Raw genomic sequence first — 17,775 nt, 5'->3', positions numbered from 1 at the left:
TGTAAACTGCGAGACGAATTTATTAAATCTAATTAATATGTTATTAGCAAATGTTTACTGTAGCACCACATAACCACATTATCAAATCAAGGTGTAATTAGGCTTAAAAGAATTACACCTAATTTGTGTAATTAGTTTTTTTTTCTATATTTAATACTCCATATATGTGTCAAAATATTCGATATGACGGGGTGAAAATTTTTTGCGTGAAAACTAAACATGGGCTTTAATGTAGAGTATCTCAATCCGTCGGAGCTACCGTCGTGCTCACCCGCGTGGCCGCAGGCCCGCCCCAAAAAGATCGTCGTCGCCGCCCGTCGCCGTCACACCCCTCTCACCACCACCACCACCACCACCCGAGCAATAATTTCTGGGGGAGGGCCGCGGAGATGCCGTCACCGGCCGGGGGGCGAGGTGGCCGCGCCGCGGCCACAGAATCCCGGCGAGACGACCGTGAGTCGCTCGATCGCTCACGGGCTCGCGGATTGCATTATCCTCACCTGCCGCCGCTGCTGCTACGCCCGCCATTCTTTCTGTCGCCTACTTGCTTCCTCCTCTTCCTCTTCCTCTTCCCTCGTCTCCCCGGCGCCACCTGACTGATTGGATTGGTATCGATCCAAGCCTATCAGCCTAGCTAGTGACCTGAGTACTCTGCTGTCTGCTGCCTGAATCTGAATCGATCGATCACTCGCTCGCTGCCTGAAGAGAGGTTGCTGATTAATTTGTCTCTCTCTCGTCTTACTTCCCTTTTTATGTGGCTTCTCGTTGAGTTGGAAGAAGTGGTAGACCAGTAGCCCAGATAAGGAAGTGGATAGGGTAATGGAACAGTGAAGAGAGAGAGAGAGAGAGAGAGAGAGAGGGGTGTTTTGATTGGTGTACCATTCTTCTGTCAGGTTGCTGTTCTTTACATTTCTGAACTTGAACAGTGAAAAAAATGGATGGGTTTTTTTTATAGTACTCCCTAGATAAGCAAAAGAATCCTTCTGTTTAGGTATCTTTGCCTTTCTCGTGGTGTCCTAGATTTGTTGGAGCAAGGGTTGGTTGCATGGTTTTGTGATGATTAATTTGTTCCTTTTTGGGTGGATGTGAGTGTAATGTATGAATTTTCTGATTATTATTATTTTTTTGGTGTTGTTTGCAGCAAGAATCGATGGTTGCACGGCCAAGATTGCTACACCTTCGCTGATAAATAGCCGAGGACAATCTCATCGGCATCCATGGCGGGCAGCAGCAGCTCGAAGGAGATAGTCGACGCGGTGGAGAAGTGGATGGCGTTCCCCACCTCCGGCGGCGGCGGCGCCACCGCCGGCTTGGAGATCGTCGCCGAGGATGCGCCTAGCGGAAGCAGCGGCGCCCACCAGCAGCAGGCGTGGCGTCCGGTGGCGCCGGCGACGGCGGGGCGCGACAGCGGCGGCACGGGGAGCGGCAAGTCGTCGGTGGACGGCGGCGTCGGGCGCGCGTCGCACGACTCCCTGCCGCGGGTGTCGCAGGAGCTCAAGGACGCGCTGTCGAGCCTGCAGCAGACGTTCGTGGTGTCCGACGCGACGCGCCCGGACTGCCCCATCATCTACGCCAGCGAGGGGTTCTTCACCATGACCGGCTACTCCCCCAGGGAGGTGGTCGGCCGCAACTGCCGCTTCCTCCAGGGCCCCGACACCGACGCCGCCGAGGTGGCCAAGATCCGCGACGCCGTCAAGCACGGCCGCAGCTTCTGCGGCCGCCTGCTCAACTACCGCAAGGACGGCGCCCCGTTCTGGAACCTCCTCACCGTCACCCCCATCCGCGACGACAACGGCAAGGTCATCAAGTTCATCGGGTAAGTAAGCGAAGCACTAGTCGTTCGTCGCCATTGATGAGATGAGATGAGCTTTGCATTCGAGTTCTGGGCTGCGATTCTGATTCGGGTATGAGCGAACAGGATGCAGGTGGAGGTGAGCAAGTACACGGAGGGGCTCAGCGACAAGCGGATGCGGCCGAACGAGTTGCCGGTGTCGCTCATCCGCTACGACGGTGAGCACCGCCGCCGCCGCCGCGGAATCCTCTGTTTCCTCGATGTTTCTCTAATTCTCTTGTCTTACCAATGCCGCCATTGGCGTGTGTGGAGCGCAGAGAGGCAGAAGGACAAGGCGATGTCGTCGATGACGGAGGTGGTGCAGACGGTGAAGCAGCCGCGCGGGGCGCGCGCGCCGGCCGACGCGGCGCTGCTGACGCCGCCCAAGATGAGCGACGCGGACAAGATGGCCGCCATGTCGCCGGTCGTGGCACCCGGCACTCCCTCGGGCGGAGGAGGAGGAGCCGGGTCCTTCAAGTCGCCGCTCTGGGACCTGAAGAAGGAGGAGTCCCGCCTGAGCCGGCTCGCCAGCGGCCGCAAGTCCGGCCGCTCCTCCCTCATGGGGTCAGACTCTCGCACCCCACCTGTTCGACAGATTGCCGGGACGGCAGTGACACTGAGAGTTGTGTCTGTCCATGCTTTGGCAGGTTCAAGATCGGGAAGAGGAGCTCGGTGGGGAGCAGGGAGGCGCCGGCGGTGGTGGAGGAGCCGGCGCCGGCGCCACCGCCGGCGCCGGAGGTGGTGGAGAGGACGGACAGCTGGGAGCGGGCGGAGCGGGAGAAGGACATCCGGCAGGGGATCGACCTGGCCACCACGCTGGAGCGCATCGAGAAGAACTTCGTCATCACCGACCCCAGGATCCCGGACAACCCCATCGTAAGCAGCCACTTCGCCGCCGCCGGTCTCTTCTTCTCGCCGGTCGCCGGCGTGTTTGCGTGTGCTGGTGGTGACTGACAGAATGGGTGTGGTGTGGGGGGGTTGTGCAGATCTTCGCGTCGGATAGCTTCCTGGAGCTGACGGAGTACACGCGGGAAGAGATCCTGGGAAGGAATTGCAGGTCGGGAGTTCAAAACCCCCTTGCTCACATCTTTTTATTGTTTGTCAAGTGAATCAACTAGTGTTGTACGTAAAACGAGGTGATAATAACTTGTAGTTAATTGAATTTTAATTATTACAAACTTAGGAAAATAAATTAATCTGATATTTTAGAATAACTTTCATATAGAAAATTTTCGCACGAATCGCACATTTTAACAGTTTAAGAAGCGTGCCACGAATACCCGAAACTTTATCTCCCCTCTGTTGGGTTCTCGAATAGAGGCAAAGTGTTGTCTCGAGGGATTAGAATCCATATCTATATTTATAATATATTTACATGCCTGCCTATGAGTTGGTTTATGTAATTTGTAAGGTTGTGTTTCTTTGGTGTACTCTATTCTCTCGTTTTTCACGCAAATGCTCCTCAAACTACTGTATATTTTTTAAAAAAAAATATCTATAGAAAAGTGGTTTAAAAAATTATATTAATTATTTTTCAAAATTTTAGTTAATATTTAATAAATCATATGATAATGAGTCGTTGTGTATTGTGTGTGTGAAGGATAATTCCCATCCCTTTGAGCCAAACACACACAACCTAATTGTCGTGGTTAGGATAAAGAAAAAACTTGATGTTCGTCCGCCTATGTTTGGTTGATGGTGTAAATTGGTTTTCATAAATATGCATTTTTTTAAGCATGAGTAGATAAACTTAATGTTATATACTTTCTCTGTCCCCTAATATAAGAGATTTTGACATTTTACTTACACTGTTTGACCACTCGTCTTATTTAAAAAATTTGTGCAAATATAAAAACAAAAAGTTATGCTTAAAATACTTTGGATAATAAAGTAAGTCAAAAATAAAATAAATAATAATTTCAATTTTTTTTAAATAAGATGAATGGTCAAACAGTATAAGTAAAATATCACAATACCTTATATAGGGGACGGAGGGAGTATGGCATATGTTTTTTATTATAGATATCTTAACGTGAGGATTATGGATAATTCAAAAGTTTAAGCGGTGCCAAAACTCTTTTACAGTACTGTCGATGTTTGATGTCGCGATTCCGGTATTTGCATAGTATGGGGATCGTTGGTACTAGGGTATACGTGAAACTGAAGTAAAAGAGATGGAGACAGGGATTTTTATACAGGTTCGGGCTGTCACGTAATAACCCTACATCCTGTTGGCCGAAGCCGGTATTGCTCTTATTCATCATAATCACACCAATACAATATTTGGGGTAGCCTATCTAACTGTTGTCGATATGGCGGTCTGAAGGTCTGACTCGTAGTCGACAACAAGGCAGTCTTCCTCCTCGAGTTCGTGTCCGGCGAGATCAGAGACAACGCTAGATCCCTACAGTCGGCCTCTGTAGGAACCGGATAGGGTCGATCCAGGTATATCTCTGTTGTCGATATCTGGCGTTTGTCTTGGCGTATGTTGGCTTGTATGTTGTGGCTTCTGTTGTTCCGTGTATGTTGATTGTCTCCCCTCTCTTCCTAGGGGGTCTTGTATTTATACCAATAGGTGTCCCCTTGTCCATGTAGAACTAGGAAAACCAATATGGATACAACCCGAGTAGTCCTTGTCGTTTCCATGTAGAACTCTATTCATCCTTCCTTATGCGGAACTCCTTCTATATTCGAAGATTATTTCCGTATAAGACATGGTATGTGGTGGGTCCTGCCGAGATTTAATCAACTACTATTAGGTATGTGGTATCCATAACCCTGATAAATACGATAGCATAATTCTCTAGATAAAAAATACTCTAGAAAGTTCCACCCTAGAGATTGTGCTGATTAAAAAAAAGCATATTACCTTTCGTGAAAAATGTTATTTTTCTCTTTTGTGAAATTTAAGAAAATTCTATAGCATTTCTAAACTTATCGCCTAAATAAAAAACAAAAAGGGTTTAAAAAATATTTATAGTAGTATAGTGACTGAAGTTAGACAGTGCAACTAAAAATCACACTACAAAGGCAGGCAACATGTGACAGAAATTGGACTTGTGACCTACTAAACACGGTACTCGTGACATCTGATCTTGGGTCAGACTAGGCTCATATCCCAAGGCCCAAGCCCAAGCCCAAGCCCAGCCCAATCGCAACGGCGGAGCGGCTTTGCCCACCGCCGCCGCCGTCGTCGCCGTCGTCCGCGGCCTGCGTAAGCCTAGCCCCGACGGCGATCCGCCGCCGCATCCACCCCTCCTTGCCGCGGCTAACCTCGCATCCTCCCGTCGCGCGCGCCGGCGGCGGAGGAGGTTATCTCCGCGACCGTGCCCCCCATGGTGGTGTGGGCTACTAGCGTCGCGCGCACGCGCCGCCATGGCTGGTCGGCGGTCGTGCTATGTAACTCTCGACGTTTGTGCTTCTGTTCCCATGGCCTTGTTGCTTGGTGAATTTAATTGTTTCCTCTCCTCCGCATTTGAATTTATAGTTGCGGTCTTGCTGATTGTGGCAGATTCCTTCAAGGGCCGGAGACCGACCAGGGCACGGTGGACAAGATCAGGGAGGCCATCAGGGAGCAGAAGGAGATCACGGTCCAGCTAATCAACTACACCAAGAGCGGTAATGCTCCAAACTCTGGACACGAATCCCTCTCTTGAACTGGATAGATATTGAGATTTTAGATGATATACAGTAGTACTGTTGGATGATGTAGAAGCTCTGATGATTTTGTCTGATTTTGGATTGTTGTGTGATCAGGGAAGAAGTTCTGGAACTTGTTCCACCTTCAACCCATGCGCGACCAGAAGGTATCTGAAAAATCTGTGCCAAATGCTACTCCCAAGTATTTTGGAGCTTGCAATTTTTAACTAGTAGTGGGTATGATTACTACATGGTAGTGATTGCACATCTGTGAGTGCAGGGGGAGCTTCAATACTTCATTGGTGTGCAACTTGATGGAAGTGATCATGTTGAACCCCTCAGGAACCGCCTTTCGGAGAATACTGAGATACAGAGTGCCAAATTGGTAGGCCAGCTTACTGTATTAATTTCCATTTCAATGATCTCAAATATAAATTGGTGTATAATATTTTAATTTAGGAATAAGATGAGATGAATCTAGAGACTGGGTCAATCAGTTGGATAGCATTTGATTTGGTTACGTCTCAATCAGTTGGATACTGTTTAGTTGGTTCAGGTCCATAACATGTTGTGTTTTTGGATGGCTTAGTTTCATACTTCAGTATACCAGTAAATTGTATAATAATTCCCTGTATATTATTGTTGCTTCAGATTCACATATACTGAAACTTGGAAACGCCGAGCAGACTTGTAGGTTGTAGCATTGCTTTAAGATTTGAAATATGCTAATTCATTTTCATACGGTGTCCAATTAGGTCAAAGCTACAGCAGAGAATGTGGATGATGCAGTCAGGGAGCTTCCTGATGCCAACTTGGTAAGGTACATCTGCTTTTTGTTGTTTCACTTTATTAGTAGTTAGTTCTTGATGGAAGTTGTCAGCAATGTGAAAATGTAGAACCAACTTTGCGCCCAAAAAAAAAATGTAGAACCAACAATAATTGCTCAGTTCAAAACAAGACATGAAAAATAGTATGGGCCCATACTAGACTATGCAATAATGGATTAAATCCTTAATGGTGACAAATAATTTGTACCATCATCAATCTTCATAAAGAACTGAAGATTATTTGGCGAAATGGAAACCTCATTCAATCTTAGTGATGAAATATTTAAGAAATACCAACAGGAGCACAATAACCACCAGGTCCTAGTAGCAACCTTAGAAACATTTTATAAGTGACTAATGTGAAAATTGATACGATGGCTTGTGGCCCTAAATAAAATTTTTCAACAGAGATATAGAACTTCAAACCGTGTGTATGCACGCTGACGTTCACACTTAAATGATTGTTTTGGTTTGCTCCTCGCATCTGTTTGCACTTGGCCATTGTGCAGCACACTGTAAACAACTAATATCTAAATTATAAAAGAGAAAAAATGGTAATGTACCTTATATGAATATTGTAGTTAGAGAAGTATTTTATTTAACTTTTCTCTGTTATGTTGGGGCATAACACAATCTATCTTTGTCTCAGAGACCAGAGGATTTGTGGGCAATTCACTCAATGCGTGTTTCTCCAAAACCTCACAAACGGAATAACCCTTCTTGGATAGCTATAGAAAAGGTACGTTAATTTTGTTGTTTGGTGCGCAAATTCTATTACTGCAGCAGCAATGAGTCAAACTGTACCAAATTAGATAATACTCTATAATATATAATGCTAGGCTTATAGCAAAAGAATTCCTCTGACTAGCTGAGTAAGTGAACTTGGAGGTTAACGCCAATAGTGTCTCATGTTATCCTTTTTAACCAGATTTCCTGGCAAGAATGCATTAATATTTGTTAAATAGAAAGCAAGGCAGAAAAGGGATGATGGTGTGTTGTCCAGCGCCTATATGTTTGTTACTATTATGCTGAAAGTAGGACTACTGTAGAACATGATGGAGGTAATTGAGAGCACATATTATGTATGATGCTGCATTTCACCCATTTTCAGGCAGTAACTTAGTTCATAACTAAGCTTATTGAAAGTGTACATGGTCTCATTATTTGCGATGTTTTGCCACCTAGTAAATCTAGATGTGAATAACGAGGATGTGTAGTGTGTATCTCATAACTAGATATGTACGTTTGCACTCTGTATAATATTAGTTTCACGATAGATCATGTAGTTTCTGTTTTTGCGATTTTTGTTTACATGTACAGATCATCCAGAAAGATGCTCAACATGCAAACGCTTTAGACATTTTATGCATTATATAGATAGGTCGCTAGCTCTGCCGGGATGAGGTCGGTTTCAGGTTTTGAGTTTGTTAAGGCCTAGGCCTGTGGGGTCTTGGTGAGGAGAGGGGTCCCTCCCCGTTCCTCCGTTTTCTCTTCTTCATAATGAAATGATACGCAACTCTCTTGCATATTCAAGAAAAAAGTTTATGCATTATATTATATATGGTCCGTCAAAAGCGCTAACCAGCACCCAGGTTAGTTTGAGCGTGCTGTCCGCATGACTATAAACATGTTCCAGTGAATTAGTACATGAATCCATGCAAAGTAATGACTGTAATCACACATGTTCCAAAGTAGCAAATGTGTACCCCTGGATTGTACTAAATGGCTGGACGCTGGTAGCACCCTAAGCTCTTAATAGTCTCTGATTTTTAAAAATATGATAATGTGCATCCTAAAATTGAATGGGAAACATATTAACTGAAACTCCCAAATTAAATTCTATGAAACCATAAATTTTTTATTATTATTTGGCATGCAGGCTACAAATTTAGGGGAGAAGATTGGCTTGAAACACTTCAAGCCTGTAAAACCTCTCGGCTGTGGTGACACTGGCAGGTACTAAGATGTCCTGAACAATCTTCTATACGATGTCTTTTTGCTAACTGATAGATGGTTGTTATATCTTCTGAAAGCATGCTGTCAGAAACAAAATGTTTACTTTGACTGCATCATAAAAAACTGGTAACGTCAGTCATAGTTTTGTCTAGTTTGGATTAATTAAAATGTTTTTTTAGTAAAAATAGTCACTACCATGACACTAAGTGGTTCGACGGGATCTTGAAATTCTTTAATGGCCTTAACAGGACAAACCAGAAATATTCTTTTATGTGGCTACAAGTTAGCAGGACTGGATACAACTAGTATAATATTAATGTTAGGTTTTTTCTAATTGGATAGAGTATATTTCTTAGGCTCCCTTGTTCTTTTCTGTATGGTGCATGTCTAGGTTATAGTGCCTCTATACCACCCTGTTTAAGTATCTCTATACCATCTCTTTGTTTTTGAATTCAGTGTGCACTTGGTTGAGCTACAAGGAAGTGGTGAATTATTTGCAATGAAGGCCATGGACAAGTCAGTGATGTTGAACCGCAACAAGGTAATTTTAATTCATGAACATGAGCATGCTGTTATGTTGTTATTGTATTTCCATCCATGCTGGATGTGATCAACCTTTTTCCTGCTGTTGCTAGTACGATAAGGTGCAAGAATTACTTCAACTCCCTCTCTCTTGCAGGTACATCGAGCTTGTATTGAAAGAGAAATATACGCACTATTGGATCATCCATTTCTCCCAACATTGTATACTTCATTTCAGGTTAGACTGACATTGTTATGACCAATGCTTTATCCCAGATATTTTGTATTGCTAGTTAAATAAAATAATTACTCATAGTTTCAGTTAAATATGGCTTCTGTAAGGTGTTCATCATTTCACAAACATCAGAGAGTAGTTTTTGTATTAACTTCCATACTAGTTTTTCATTATCCAGCTAATTTAAAAACCACAAGGTTCTTTACTAATGTTGTCTATTTTCAGACGCCAACACATGTTTGTCTCATAACAGACTTTTGTCCGGGAGGAGAACTCTTTGCAGTGCTTGATAGGCAACCCATGAAAATTTTCAGGGAAGAATGTGCAAGGTACCTGTTCCAATTTCCTGCATCTGGGTCAGTTCGTACATACCACTATTTGAAAATCATGATGTTTTCAAAATTTACCTTTTCTTTCATTCTTGAAGTGTATCTCTTACATAATTTCCCAAGTATGGAATATAGTTTTTTTTACAAATAATATTTGTTCCTGTAATAGGTTTGGCCACCTAAAGATGTGTCATCAAAAGTACTTACATCTTACATATTATTACATTTTTTAATCTATTTTACTAGCTTATGATAAATAAAACTGTGGAAACTGATTTGGGGAACTACTGCATTGCTTTTACTGCCATGTAAACCCCATGGGCAGACAAACAAGTAAATATGAACTACTTGATTGAACTTGGATCTGCCAGCCAGATTATTCCTTCCCCCAAATTTGATACAAACAATTATGTTCTGTTGTAGAAACTATCCAAGTATGTAGTTTTCCCATAATGATGATAAAGTTGCTTTTTTCTTAATAAATTATGCTGGGTTTGCATGGATTGCAATGTTTGAAGCTTTTGCTAACTTGTGAATGATTATTTGCAAACAGCTGTTGAGTTCAGTTGTTGTGATATACTGTTTCTGAGGCTCAATAGAATGAAATTGTTTCTAGTAAATAATTTTGTCACATACATGTAGTGTAGGATTGAAGAACTACATGTATGAAAAAAAAAAAGAAGAAAGAAATGTAACAGAATACTACCAGTAGTCTTTTTCTCGAACACCCACCAGAAGTCTTCGATATCCATTCTTTTCAGTCTTCTCTTTTGACTAGTTATGTGAGGCAGACTCACCACCACCCCCACAAGGAACATTTAAAGGAGTAAAGAAATATAAAAATAAGATAATTGAGATTCTTGCCATGAATCCTTATCATCTTATGTTAACTATATCATTCGACTCACCTACTCTCTCTTTTATTATATAACATTATTTTGATCCGTTCTGTAGGTTTTATGCTGCAGAGGTTGTAATTGGTCTCGAGTACCTTCATTGCCTAGGTATAGATGTGTTTACATAATTTAGTGCTCCTATCTTTTGAACAGATTCATTGAGTGAAACCAAGTATTAATAATGTTTACTGTTAACAATCGGCGATCTATTTCTATTTCATTAAAGATACTGATTTGCCATTGGACTTATTATGAGATCAAAGATTGCTAATCTGCATGTGTTATTCCTGCTGTAGGTATTATATACCGTGATCTGAAGCCAGAAAACATTTTGCTCCAAGCAGATGGGCACATTGTACTGACTGATTTTGATCTTTCATTTTTGACGACTTCAAAACCCCACGTAAGTTGAGGGAATAAACTTTCAGGCTTGCTGCAGTTTTTATAGAATATTTGCTAATTCCATTTACCTTCATTTTTTTTGGTCATTTATAGTCTGTATGCTAGAATGTGTGATCGCAAACTTTAAAACAAAAATATACTTCATTCCTGAGTAATGAGCTTTGAGTTTTCCACTTGCATAGTATTCAAAGTCAGTAATGGTGTCAAGAACATGTTTATATTGAGTACTTGTTGGTGGTTTCCAGCATGTGTTTTTGTTGTTCATAAGAAACTATCGCACTTAAAACACTTGATATTGCCCTGATGTTGGTTAAATCTCCTGCAGGTGATAAAAAATTCCACATCATTAAAACGAAGAAGGTCACAAGAATTTCTCCCCCCAACATTTGTCTCAGAACCTTCCACTCCATCAAATTCATTTGTTGGTACTGAAGAGTATATCGCTCCAGTAAGAATGATCCTTGTGTTTTCTTTATGCTTATTGTTGGAGTAATTGTTTTAATTTCAACTTGATATGCATTATCATAAGACCCAGGTGTAGCCTTTTTATCTTTTAGTTAATTTTACATGTATGCTTTTCATTTTTCAGTTCATCTTACGAAACCGCTTGTTGTCAATGTTGGTCTCTGATTCTTTCTCAGCAAGTAGCATGATTGTTGTCTAACTTTTGCATCGTTTTAGGAGGTTATAACGGGTGCAGGGCATACAAGTGCAATCGATTGGTGGGCTCTCGGTAAGCAATAACCTAATATATTTTTTTGGGTCATCTTATGAACTAGTTGATTACAAGAATTGCACAGAATGGATTAAAAGAGTTAGTTTTATTTATTCGATCTTCTTGGTAGTTGGTATAGTCTTATAGCAATCACCTAAAAGATGTTTGAGGTTCAACTAAAATCTCATCAAATTATTCATAATAATCCATGTGCCATTCAAACAAGATTTTGAACATGGGTTTCCACCCAGAGAATAGTCCATATTACCACTTTGACTAAATAATTAGCGGTTAAGTTAATTGTTTTGTGCTACACTGCTATGCATAATTAAACAAAACTCATGTCACAAGTTGCACTGCAGCAAACTTTTGCCTGCTATAACTGATCTATATCACACTTTTTTAATTTACATCACATTAAGTAGGTTAGTCAGTTTAACTAGATAACAGGGATCAAAACAAACATAAAATTGAATGGTGTAATATCCCTTCTAAAAATCCTCTCATGCCTAGCCCTTCCATGGAAGTGGCCTCCGTGTAAAAGGTACCGGTAGGTGCTATGATTAGAACATGTGGGTTTATGTGCTGACTCCAACCTATCCAAATTCTCCATGTGTCAATTGAACCATGCTGCTTAGATGTCAAATGCCTAGAAGCACCCGAAGGTACACTGCCCTCCGTATGTGTTTATTTCTGAGATCTGTATATGTATCTACCACACCAATACATCCCTAGTCTCTCTAGATAATTATAAGATGTGTAAGTACTAGATATGTGTTTTCAGGTACACCTAAGTACCTAACCATGAGAACTTGTTTGATATGGCATTATTATATTGTTTGATATGCATTATGCTAATAATAAGATGACATCCAGCTAACATCAATTCCCATGCTATAGGAATTCTATTGTATGAGATGCTGTATGGGCGTACACCTTTCCGAGGAAAGAACAGGAAAAAGACATTTTATAACATACTGCACAAAGACCTTACATTTCCCAGTAGCATTCCGGTAAGAACTTCTTTTTTAGAGAAATGGCCAGTGAAGTTTCCTGTCATGCAGGCCAATATTTTTTGCATACTGTATTCAATTTGCAACTACAAAGGTTGAGTCCAATTTACAATCTGTCCAGCAAGCCTGTAAGATATCATGTTAAGGGTATGTGTTAGCATGTGTTAGATAAGAAAATGTTTATGCCTATCTTACACTTCGTTATTGTATTTTAGTTTTCATTTGTTCTCATTTATTAATATCACTATGATTCTCCAGGTTAGTCTTGCAGCAAAGCAATTAATCCATGGATTACTTCAGAGAGATCCTTCAAATCGTATAGGTTCAAATGCTGGTGCAAATGACATCAAGCAACATTCCTTTTTTCAAGACATCAATTGGCCACTCATACGTTGCATGGTACTTTGAATGTTTCGAGCATCAAGACATTTCGACAAAGATAGTTTGTTTAGTGCATCACTGATTATCTAAATAACTATATGTGCAGAGCCCCCCTGAACTAGATGTTCCTCTGAAACTAATTGGCAAGGAAACTCAACCAAAAGCGAAGCCTGATGAAGATGTTCCCCTAAATCTTGATACATTTTAAGGTGAGGCAACTTTGAAGTGTTCTAGTCCATATAGGGGGAGAGCTTATTACCATTTTATTTAGATAGAACAAGGTCGTCCTATTTAGGGGTGAAAACGGTCGAAAACGATCGGAATCGGTAGCATCTCTTCAGAAACGATGCTCGATCGGCCGGTAATTGACCATATTTATCATTTTAACTACTCAATATCGATATTAATACGATGCAGAAAGAAATTAGAAAAAAAATTTTAAGATAGCCAAAAACGGTACGGTCAGAAACGGTATCCCTTATACGGAAACGGCGCTCGGTCGATCGGGAATTTCTATGACCGTTTTCTCTCCTGTTCCTTCCTTCCTTTCTTTGCAGACGTTATGTTTTAACTATGTTTGTTGGCAATTGGTAGACTGATTGTATTGATTTTTGCAGGGTAGATCAAACTGGAGCAGTTCTTTTTCCTGTATAGTAATAAGAGGCTTCATGTGATGTTAGCATTGTTGAGTGTTTTCAGTCTGAGCTGCCTCAAAATCGTGTACATGATTATTCTTTTGGTTAGGTAAAGATCTTAGTACTTCACATAAATAGGATATATTCTTGTAAAGCTTATACTCTTTTCTTGGAGATGATTCAATAAAGTAGTAGTGTTTATAATATATTTTAGAAAGTTTTGAAGGTTCTTTGTCTTCTTTTTTTTTTTGCAATAAAGCTAAATATGCGGAGTTATGAGAAAATCAATGCTTGTTTGTACCTTTTTTTTTTGACAAATTTTGCTACAGGATACTCAAAGTTTGTGTAATTTGTTGGTAGACATCGAAAAATGTATAACAATTGGAGAACACTGTAAAAAGCTAATAATTTGCTAGAGGACCCATTCAGCCTAATTGGCTAGAGATTATTCAAAAAGACGAGAATGTCCTTCGAGCCAAAAGCTTCTAACCTGACTTTGGTGATGGAATATGATGTATGCAAGCAATGTACTTTGGGTGATGGAAGATTTAGAGTTGCATAATTTTCAAATTTTCAAATAGAAGCTAAGCTTATATTTTAAAGACTTTCTCTCTTTAATTGGCCGAAAGTATTCTATAACAAATTACCACATTTTGAGTGTGTCCTCCAATCGTATCATGTTTTTACGATATCTACCAGCAAACTATATAAACTTTGAATGTTCTTAGCAAAATTTGTTTTTTTTAAGGATGTTTGTTAGTTCTAGAGGTTAACTCTTCGTAATATTTGGGATGATTGCATACCACCACTAATGGCAAGGGCAACCTGTCATAACTATAGCAACTCCAAGCTAAAGGGGTGTACCGTGTGGCACCAAAAAATCGAGAATACTCAAATTGTTGTTACCTTATAGGTTGCTCTTCCATCTGTGCACCTACCACCACATATGAATATTTTTTTATTTAGACACTTCTAAGAATTTATTTTAAAAAAATTATTTCTAAGAAATGGATAACCTCAAGCACAAAAGCATGACACTGCACACTAAACGTTGGCCTTGTACATTTCAAATGGGATTTAAGGCCATTCCTAACCCAATGACTAGGATGGTGTCTGACGGAGCTCGTGGCTCCTCACCGGGAGACCGCGCAGGCCCCCCTTTGCCAGTCCGGCCGGGGGCTTAGGGTGAAATCTCAAGCTCTCTCTCTCTCTCTGTATATGGAAAGATTGTCTGCCAGCCAGAAAACACGAGACACCGACGATCTATACAGGTTCGGGCCGCTCAGAAGCGTAATACCCTACTCCTGTGTTTTGGTGGATCTATGTATGAATGAGCTACAAGTGTGAGCTCTCTTCTCCCCCGTTCTAAGTTCCTAATCTTGAAAAGAATCAATCCCCTTTACCCCATGGGCAAGGTCCTCCTTTTATACTTCAAGGGGATACCACATGCACCCTTCTCTTTCCAAACTGGACTGTTCTTTTTCTCTAGAATGGGCGGAGATCAGCACGGTTGCTGTTCGAATGACACTCCGATGGGACTGCCCATACCTACCTCCACTTCCGCCGGGGGTGAGCGCGTCGTGGGAACACGGCTGTGCGCTGACGATATGATTAGTGTCAGACCGGTCACAGATCGGTCATTCTTGTCCACCGCGTGTAATCTTGGCAACGTGCATGTTTGCCCTTCTTCACACAACATCTTGCCTGTAATGGTTAGGATGAAGCCTGGCATATATCGACCGGGGCTAACGTGTCATCTCTAAGAGATAACACGCTTAACTCCGGCTTGAGACGAGTGCATAGAGGCTTTCGTCTTGACGGGACGGGGCAAGGCGTGCGCCAGACCGCCAGTTGCCACCTAACCCGTGATCTGACCGGTCTGTGACTGATCACAGACCGGATAAAGGGACGCGCTGTACTGCGCTGCATGCAGCGTGACGCGCTTGACCAGACTGCAATAAATGCTGTTAGGTGAGCACAGCTGTGCTCACTTATCCTATATATATATGGCGCAGATTTCCTTAAGGGGTCGGGGTGCCTCGGCCCTCGGGGCCGGGGCAAGCGCAACCCGACCCCCCCCCCTCGGGGGAAATCAGGAGGAGGGCGGACACCTCACCCTCGGGCCCGACGTCCCCGAAGGTGCCAGGCCACGTGGGCGATTGTGTCTGCCTCAAGCCTCTGGTCATGATACTCCCGGTCCCATATCACCGACAGTAGCCCCCGGCGTTGTGCCAGAACAATTTCCCTTCCCAAGGGAAGCGGTCAGGTGTGACGCCACCCTGTGACAGGTGGGACCGGTTTCCGTAGTTGGGCAAAATACCCAACGGTCTCAATCCATGCACATTGGTATTGGTAACTTTGGTTGTCCATAATGGGCGGTCTATTCGAGACTGCCACACCACTTGAGCAGCGCGCGAATCTGGGTGAGCAGATTTGTCTCGCCCGGAGATACGGTAACGCCGCTTCGGTTGGCGAGCGTAATTAACGCGCGCACGATACAATCCGTTTCGATTGCCACAACCGCATATCCACTTCAAGCGCCGTAAGCGGGCGAATGGGATTAGTGGAAGCGTGGGCACGGGAAACGAGGGAGCGAGATAGCGAGATACGAGGGAGCGAGGTAGTGGGCGCGAGAAACGAGGAGCCAGGCCCAGCGATGGCAAGGGTATAAAAGCATCGAGAAAAGGATTTGCTCCCTTCCTTTCGCCATTGTTCCTCTTGCCTTCGCTGCCTGAGCTCTAACTCTTTCTCTGCCACGCCCTACTTTCGCCACACGCGCTCGTTCCCAATCATCTCTTCCTCCACCGCCATGGCACGGGGCTCTGCTCTGCTCGACGGCAGTGTACTGCCGCCTTCCCGCATCGTGAATGAGAGGCACGCCGGACTGCCGCGCCGCTTCATGCCGGAGTCCGCCACCGGTCGGGAGATTGTGATGCTGGGCGAGGGGCGCCCGGCACCAGACTACCCGGGGCGGTCCATCTTCTTCCTCCCCTTCGCGATGGCTGGGCTGGTCCCGCCATTTTCTCATTTTTTCATGGATGTTCTGGAGTTCTACAATCTCCAGATGGCGCACCTCACCCCCAATGCGGTGATGACACTGGCCATCTTCGCGCACCTGTGCGAGATGTTCATTGGGGTGCGCCCCTCTCTTCAGCTGTTCCGGTGGTTCTTCACCGTGCAGTCGGTGTCACCGCCGTCGGTGGTTGGCGGCTGCTACTTCCAGCCGCGGGGGCCGGTGCTGAACCGCTATATCCCCTGCGTCCTCCGCAAGAAGTGGGACGACTGGAAGAGCGACTGGTTCTACACCCCCCTCGCCGACGAAGCGCGCCTCCGCCTTCCAAGCCAGCCCCCGGCGCAGGTCTCTAACTGGCGGGCGCCGGTAGATCTGGGGGAGGAGTACGACGCCGTCCTCGACCGCCTGGCGGGCCTGCGATCCCAGGGGCTCACCGGGGCCATGGTGTACGGCGATTACCTCCGTCGCCGGATTGCGCCGCTCCAACGGCGCGCTCGGAGCGCCTGGGAGTACACTGGGCCTGAAGACTTCATGCGGACCCACCAGGGAGCCAGATGGGATTGGGCTCCCGAGGACTTCAAGATCGTGGTCCAAAGGGTGCTGAACCTTAGCTCCGCGGAGGCGTCTCACCTTCCTCAGGAGATCCTCCCCCTCTGCATCGATCCCGACCGCGTCTCCATTCTATCCATTATGCTGGGGGTCGGGGCCTCAGAGGAGAGAGCCCCTAAGGGCAACGACGGCGCGGGCGAGCGCCGCCGGGGGAAACAATCTGCCCCGGGAGGGGGTCGTGCTTCTGGGCCCCGCGTCGGGGGCTCGGGGAGCAGCCGCCCTGCCGACGCCCCGGGGAAGAGGAAGCTGGGAGGAACACCTCCCCCATCTCCCCCCCGAGGGGGCGGGGCGGTGCGTACCAGTGGCCGGCGCCCGGAGGGGGCCGCGCCGACGTCTCAGCCCGAGGGGGAGCGCAAGAAGAAGCGGCTCCGCAAGATGGGGGAGACGGAACCAGCCCGGGGAAACCTAATTTCCCCCCCAAGGTGGTCATTCAACCGACCCCCTCGCAGGTTCGTCTTACTCTCATTGCAACCATCTTTCTCCAAAAAGAAGTTTTTTCTTGCTCACTTTGTTCGTCTTCTGGCTTTTTCTTCTGCTTCAGAGACGTCCCGTCGCATTCCTCCCGCCACCCCAAGTCCGGCCAGTTCGAGGCCGAGGATCCAGCGGCCGCAGAGGAGCGGAGGCGAGAGTCTGACCGGCGTGAAGCCGCAGCCCGCCTTCGGGAAGCTGAAGAGGCCGCCCGGGAGGCCGCCCGGGTTCGCCAAGCGGAGGAAGCTGCTCGGGAGGAGGCCGCCCGGGCTCGCCAAGCCGAAGAAGCTGCCTGGGAGGAGGC

At 44.7% G+C, this 17,775-nt stretch overlaps 1 protein-coding gene across 6 annotated transcripts; it reads left to right on the top strand.

Moving 5' to 3' along the window:
* Positions 1-398: 398 nt before the first annotated feature.
* LOC4335426 (phototropin-2-like) lies at positions 399-13,669 on the top strand. Of its 6 annotated transcripts, none has more exons than NM_001419201.1 (23): positions 405-709; positions 1,142-1,816; positions 1,919-2,010; positions 2,110-2,395; positions 2,479-2,707; positions 2,818-2,888; positions 5,343-5,449; positions 5,588-5,637; positions 5,751-5,855; positions 6,226-6,285; positions 6,947-7,036; positions 8,177-8,253; positions 8,710-8,794; positions 8,933-9,013; positions 9,236-9,339; positions 10,294-10,343; positions 10,532-10,638; positions 10,963-11,085; positions 11,319-11,370; positions 12,253-12,365; positions 12,624-12,764; positions 12,853-12,955; positions 13,369-13,669. In NM_001419201.1, exons 2-22 carry the CDS (start codon positions 1,218-1,220, stop codon positions 12,952-12,954), a joined length of 2,724 nt encoding a protein of 907 aa, NP_001406130.1. In that variant the 5' UTR covers positions 405-709; positions 1,142-1,217; the 3' UTR covers position 12,955; positions 13,369-13,669. The 6 variants fall into 6 exon arrangements, 4 of the variants coding, with proteins under 4 accessions (NP_001406130.1, NP_001406129.1, NP_001406132.1 ...); NM_001419200.1 differs by having other exon boundaries at positions 13,364-13,669; NM_001419203.1 differs by lacking the exon at positions 405-709 and adding an exon at positions 782-893.
* The last annotated feature ends 4,106 nt before the right edge of the window (positions 13,670-17,775 follow it).

This window comes from Oryza sativa, chromosome 4 (genome assembly GCF_034140825.1).
Source record: "Oryza sativa Japonica Group chromosome 4, ASM3414082v1".
Classification (NCBI taxonomy): domain Eukaryota; kingdom Viridiplantae; phylum Streptophyta; class Magnoliopsida; order Poales; family Poaceae; genus Oryza; species Oryza sativa.
The sequence above is the reverse complement of the archived record's forward strand: the minus strand, read 5'-3'. Positions and strand labels throughout refer to the sequence as shown.

Coding starts and splice junctions, on each gene's coding strand:
- LOC4335426 (NM_001419201.1), top strand. CDS start 1,218: ATGGCGGGCAGCAGCAGCTCGAAGGAGATAGTCGACGCGGTGGAGAAG. Junction 2,396..2,478: donor GGCCGCTCCTCCCTCATGGG/GTCAGACTCTCG, acceptor ATGCTTTGGCAG/GTTCAAGATCGGGAAGAGGA. Junction 9,014..9,235: donor CATTGTATACTTCATTTCAG/GTTAGACTGACA, acceptor GTCTATTTTCAG/ACGCCAACACATGTTTGTCT.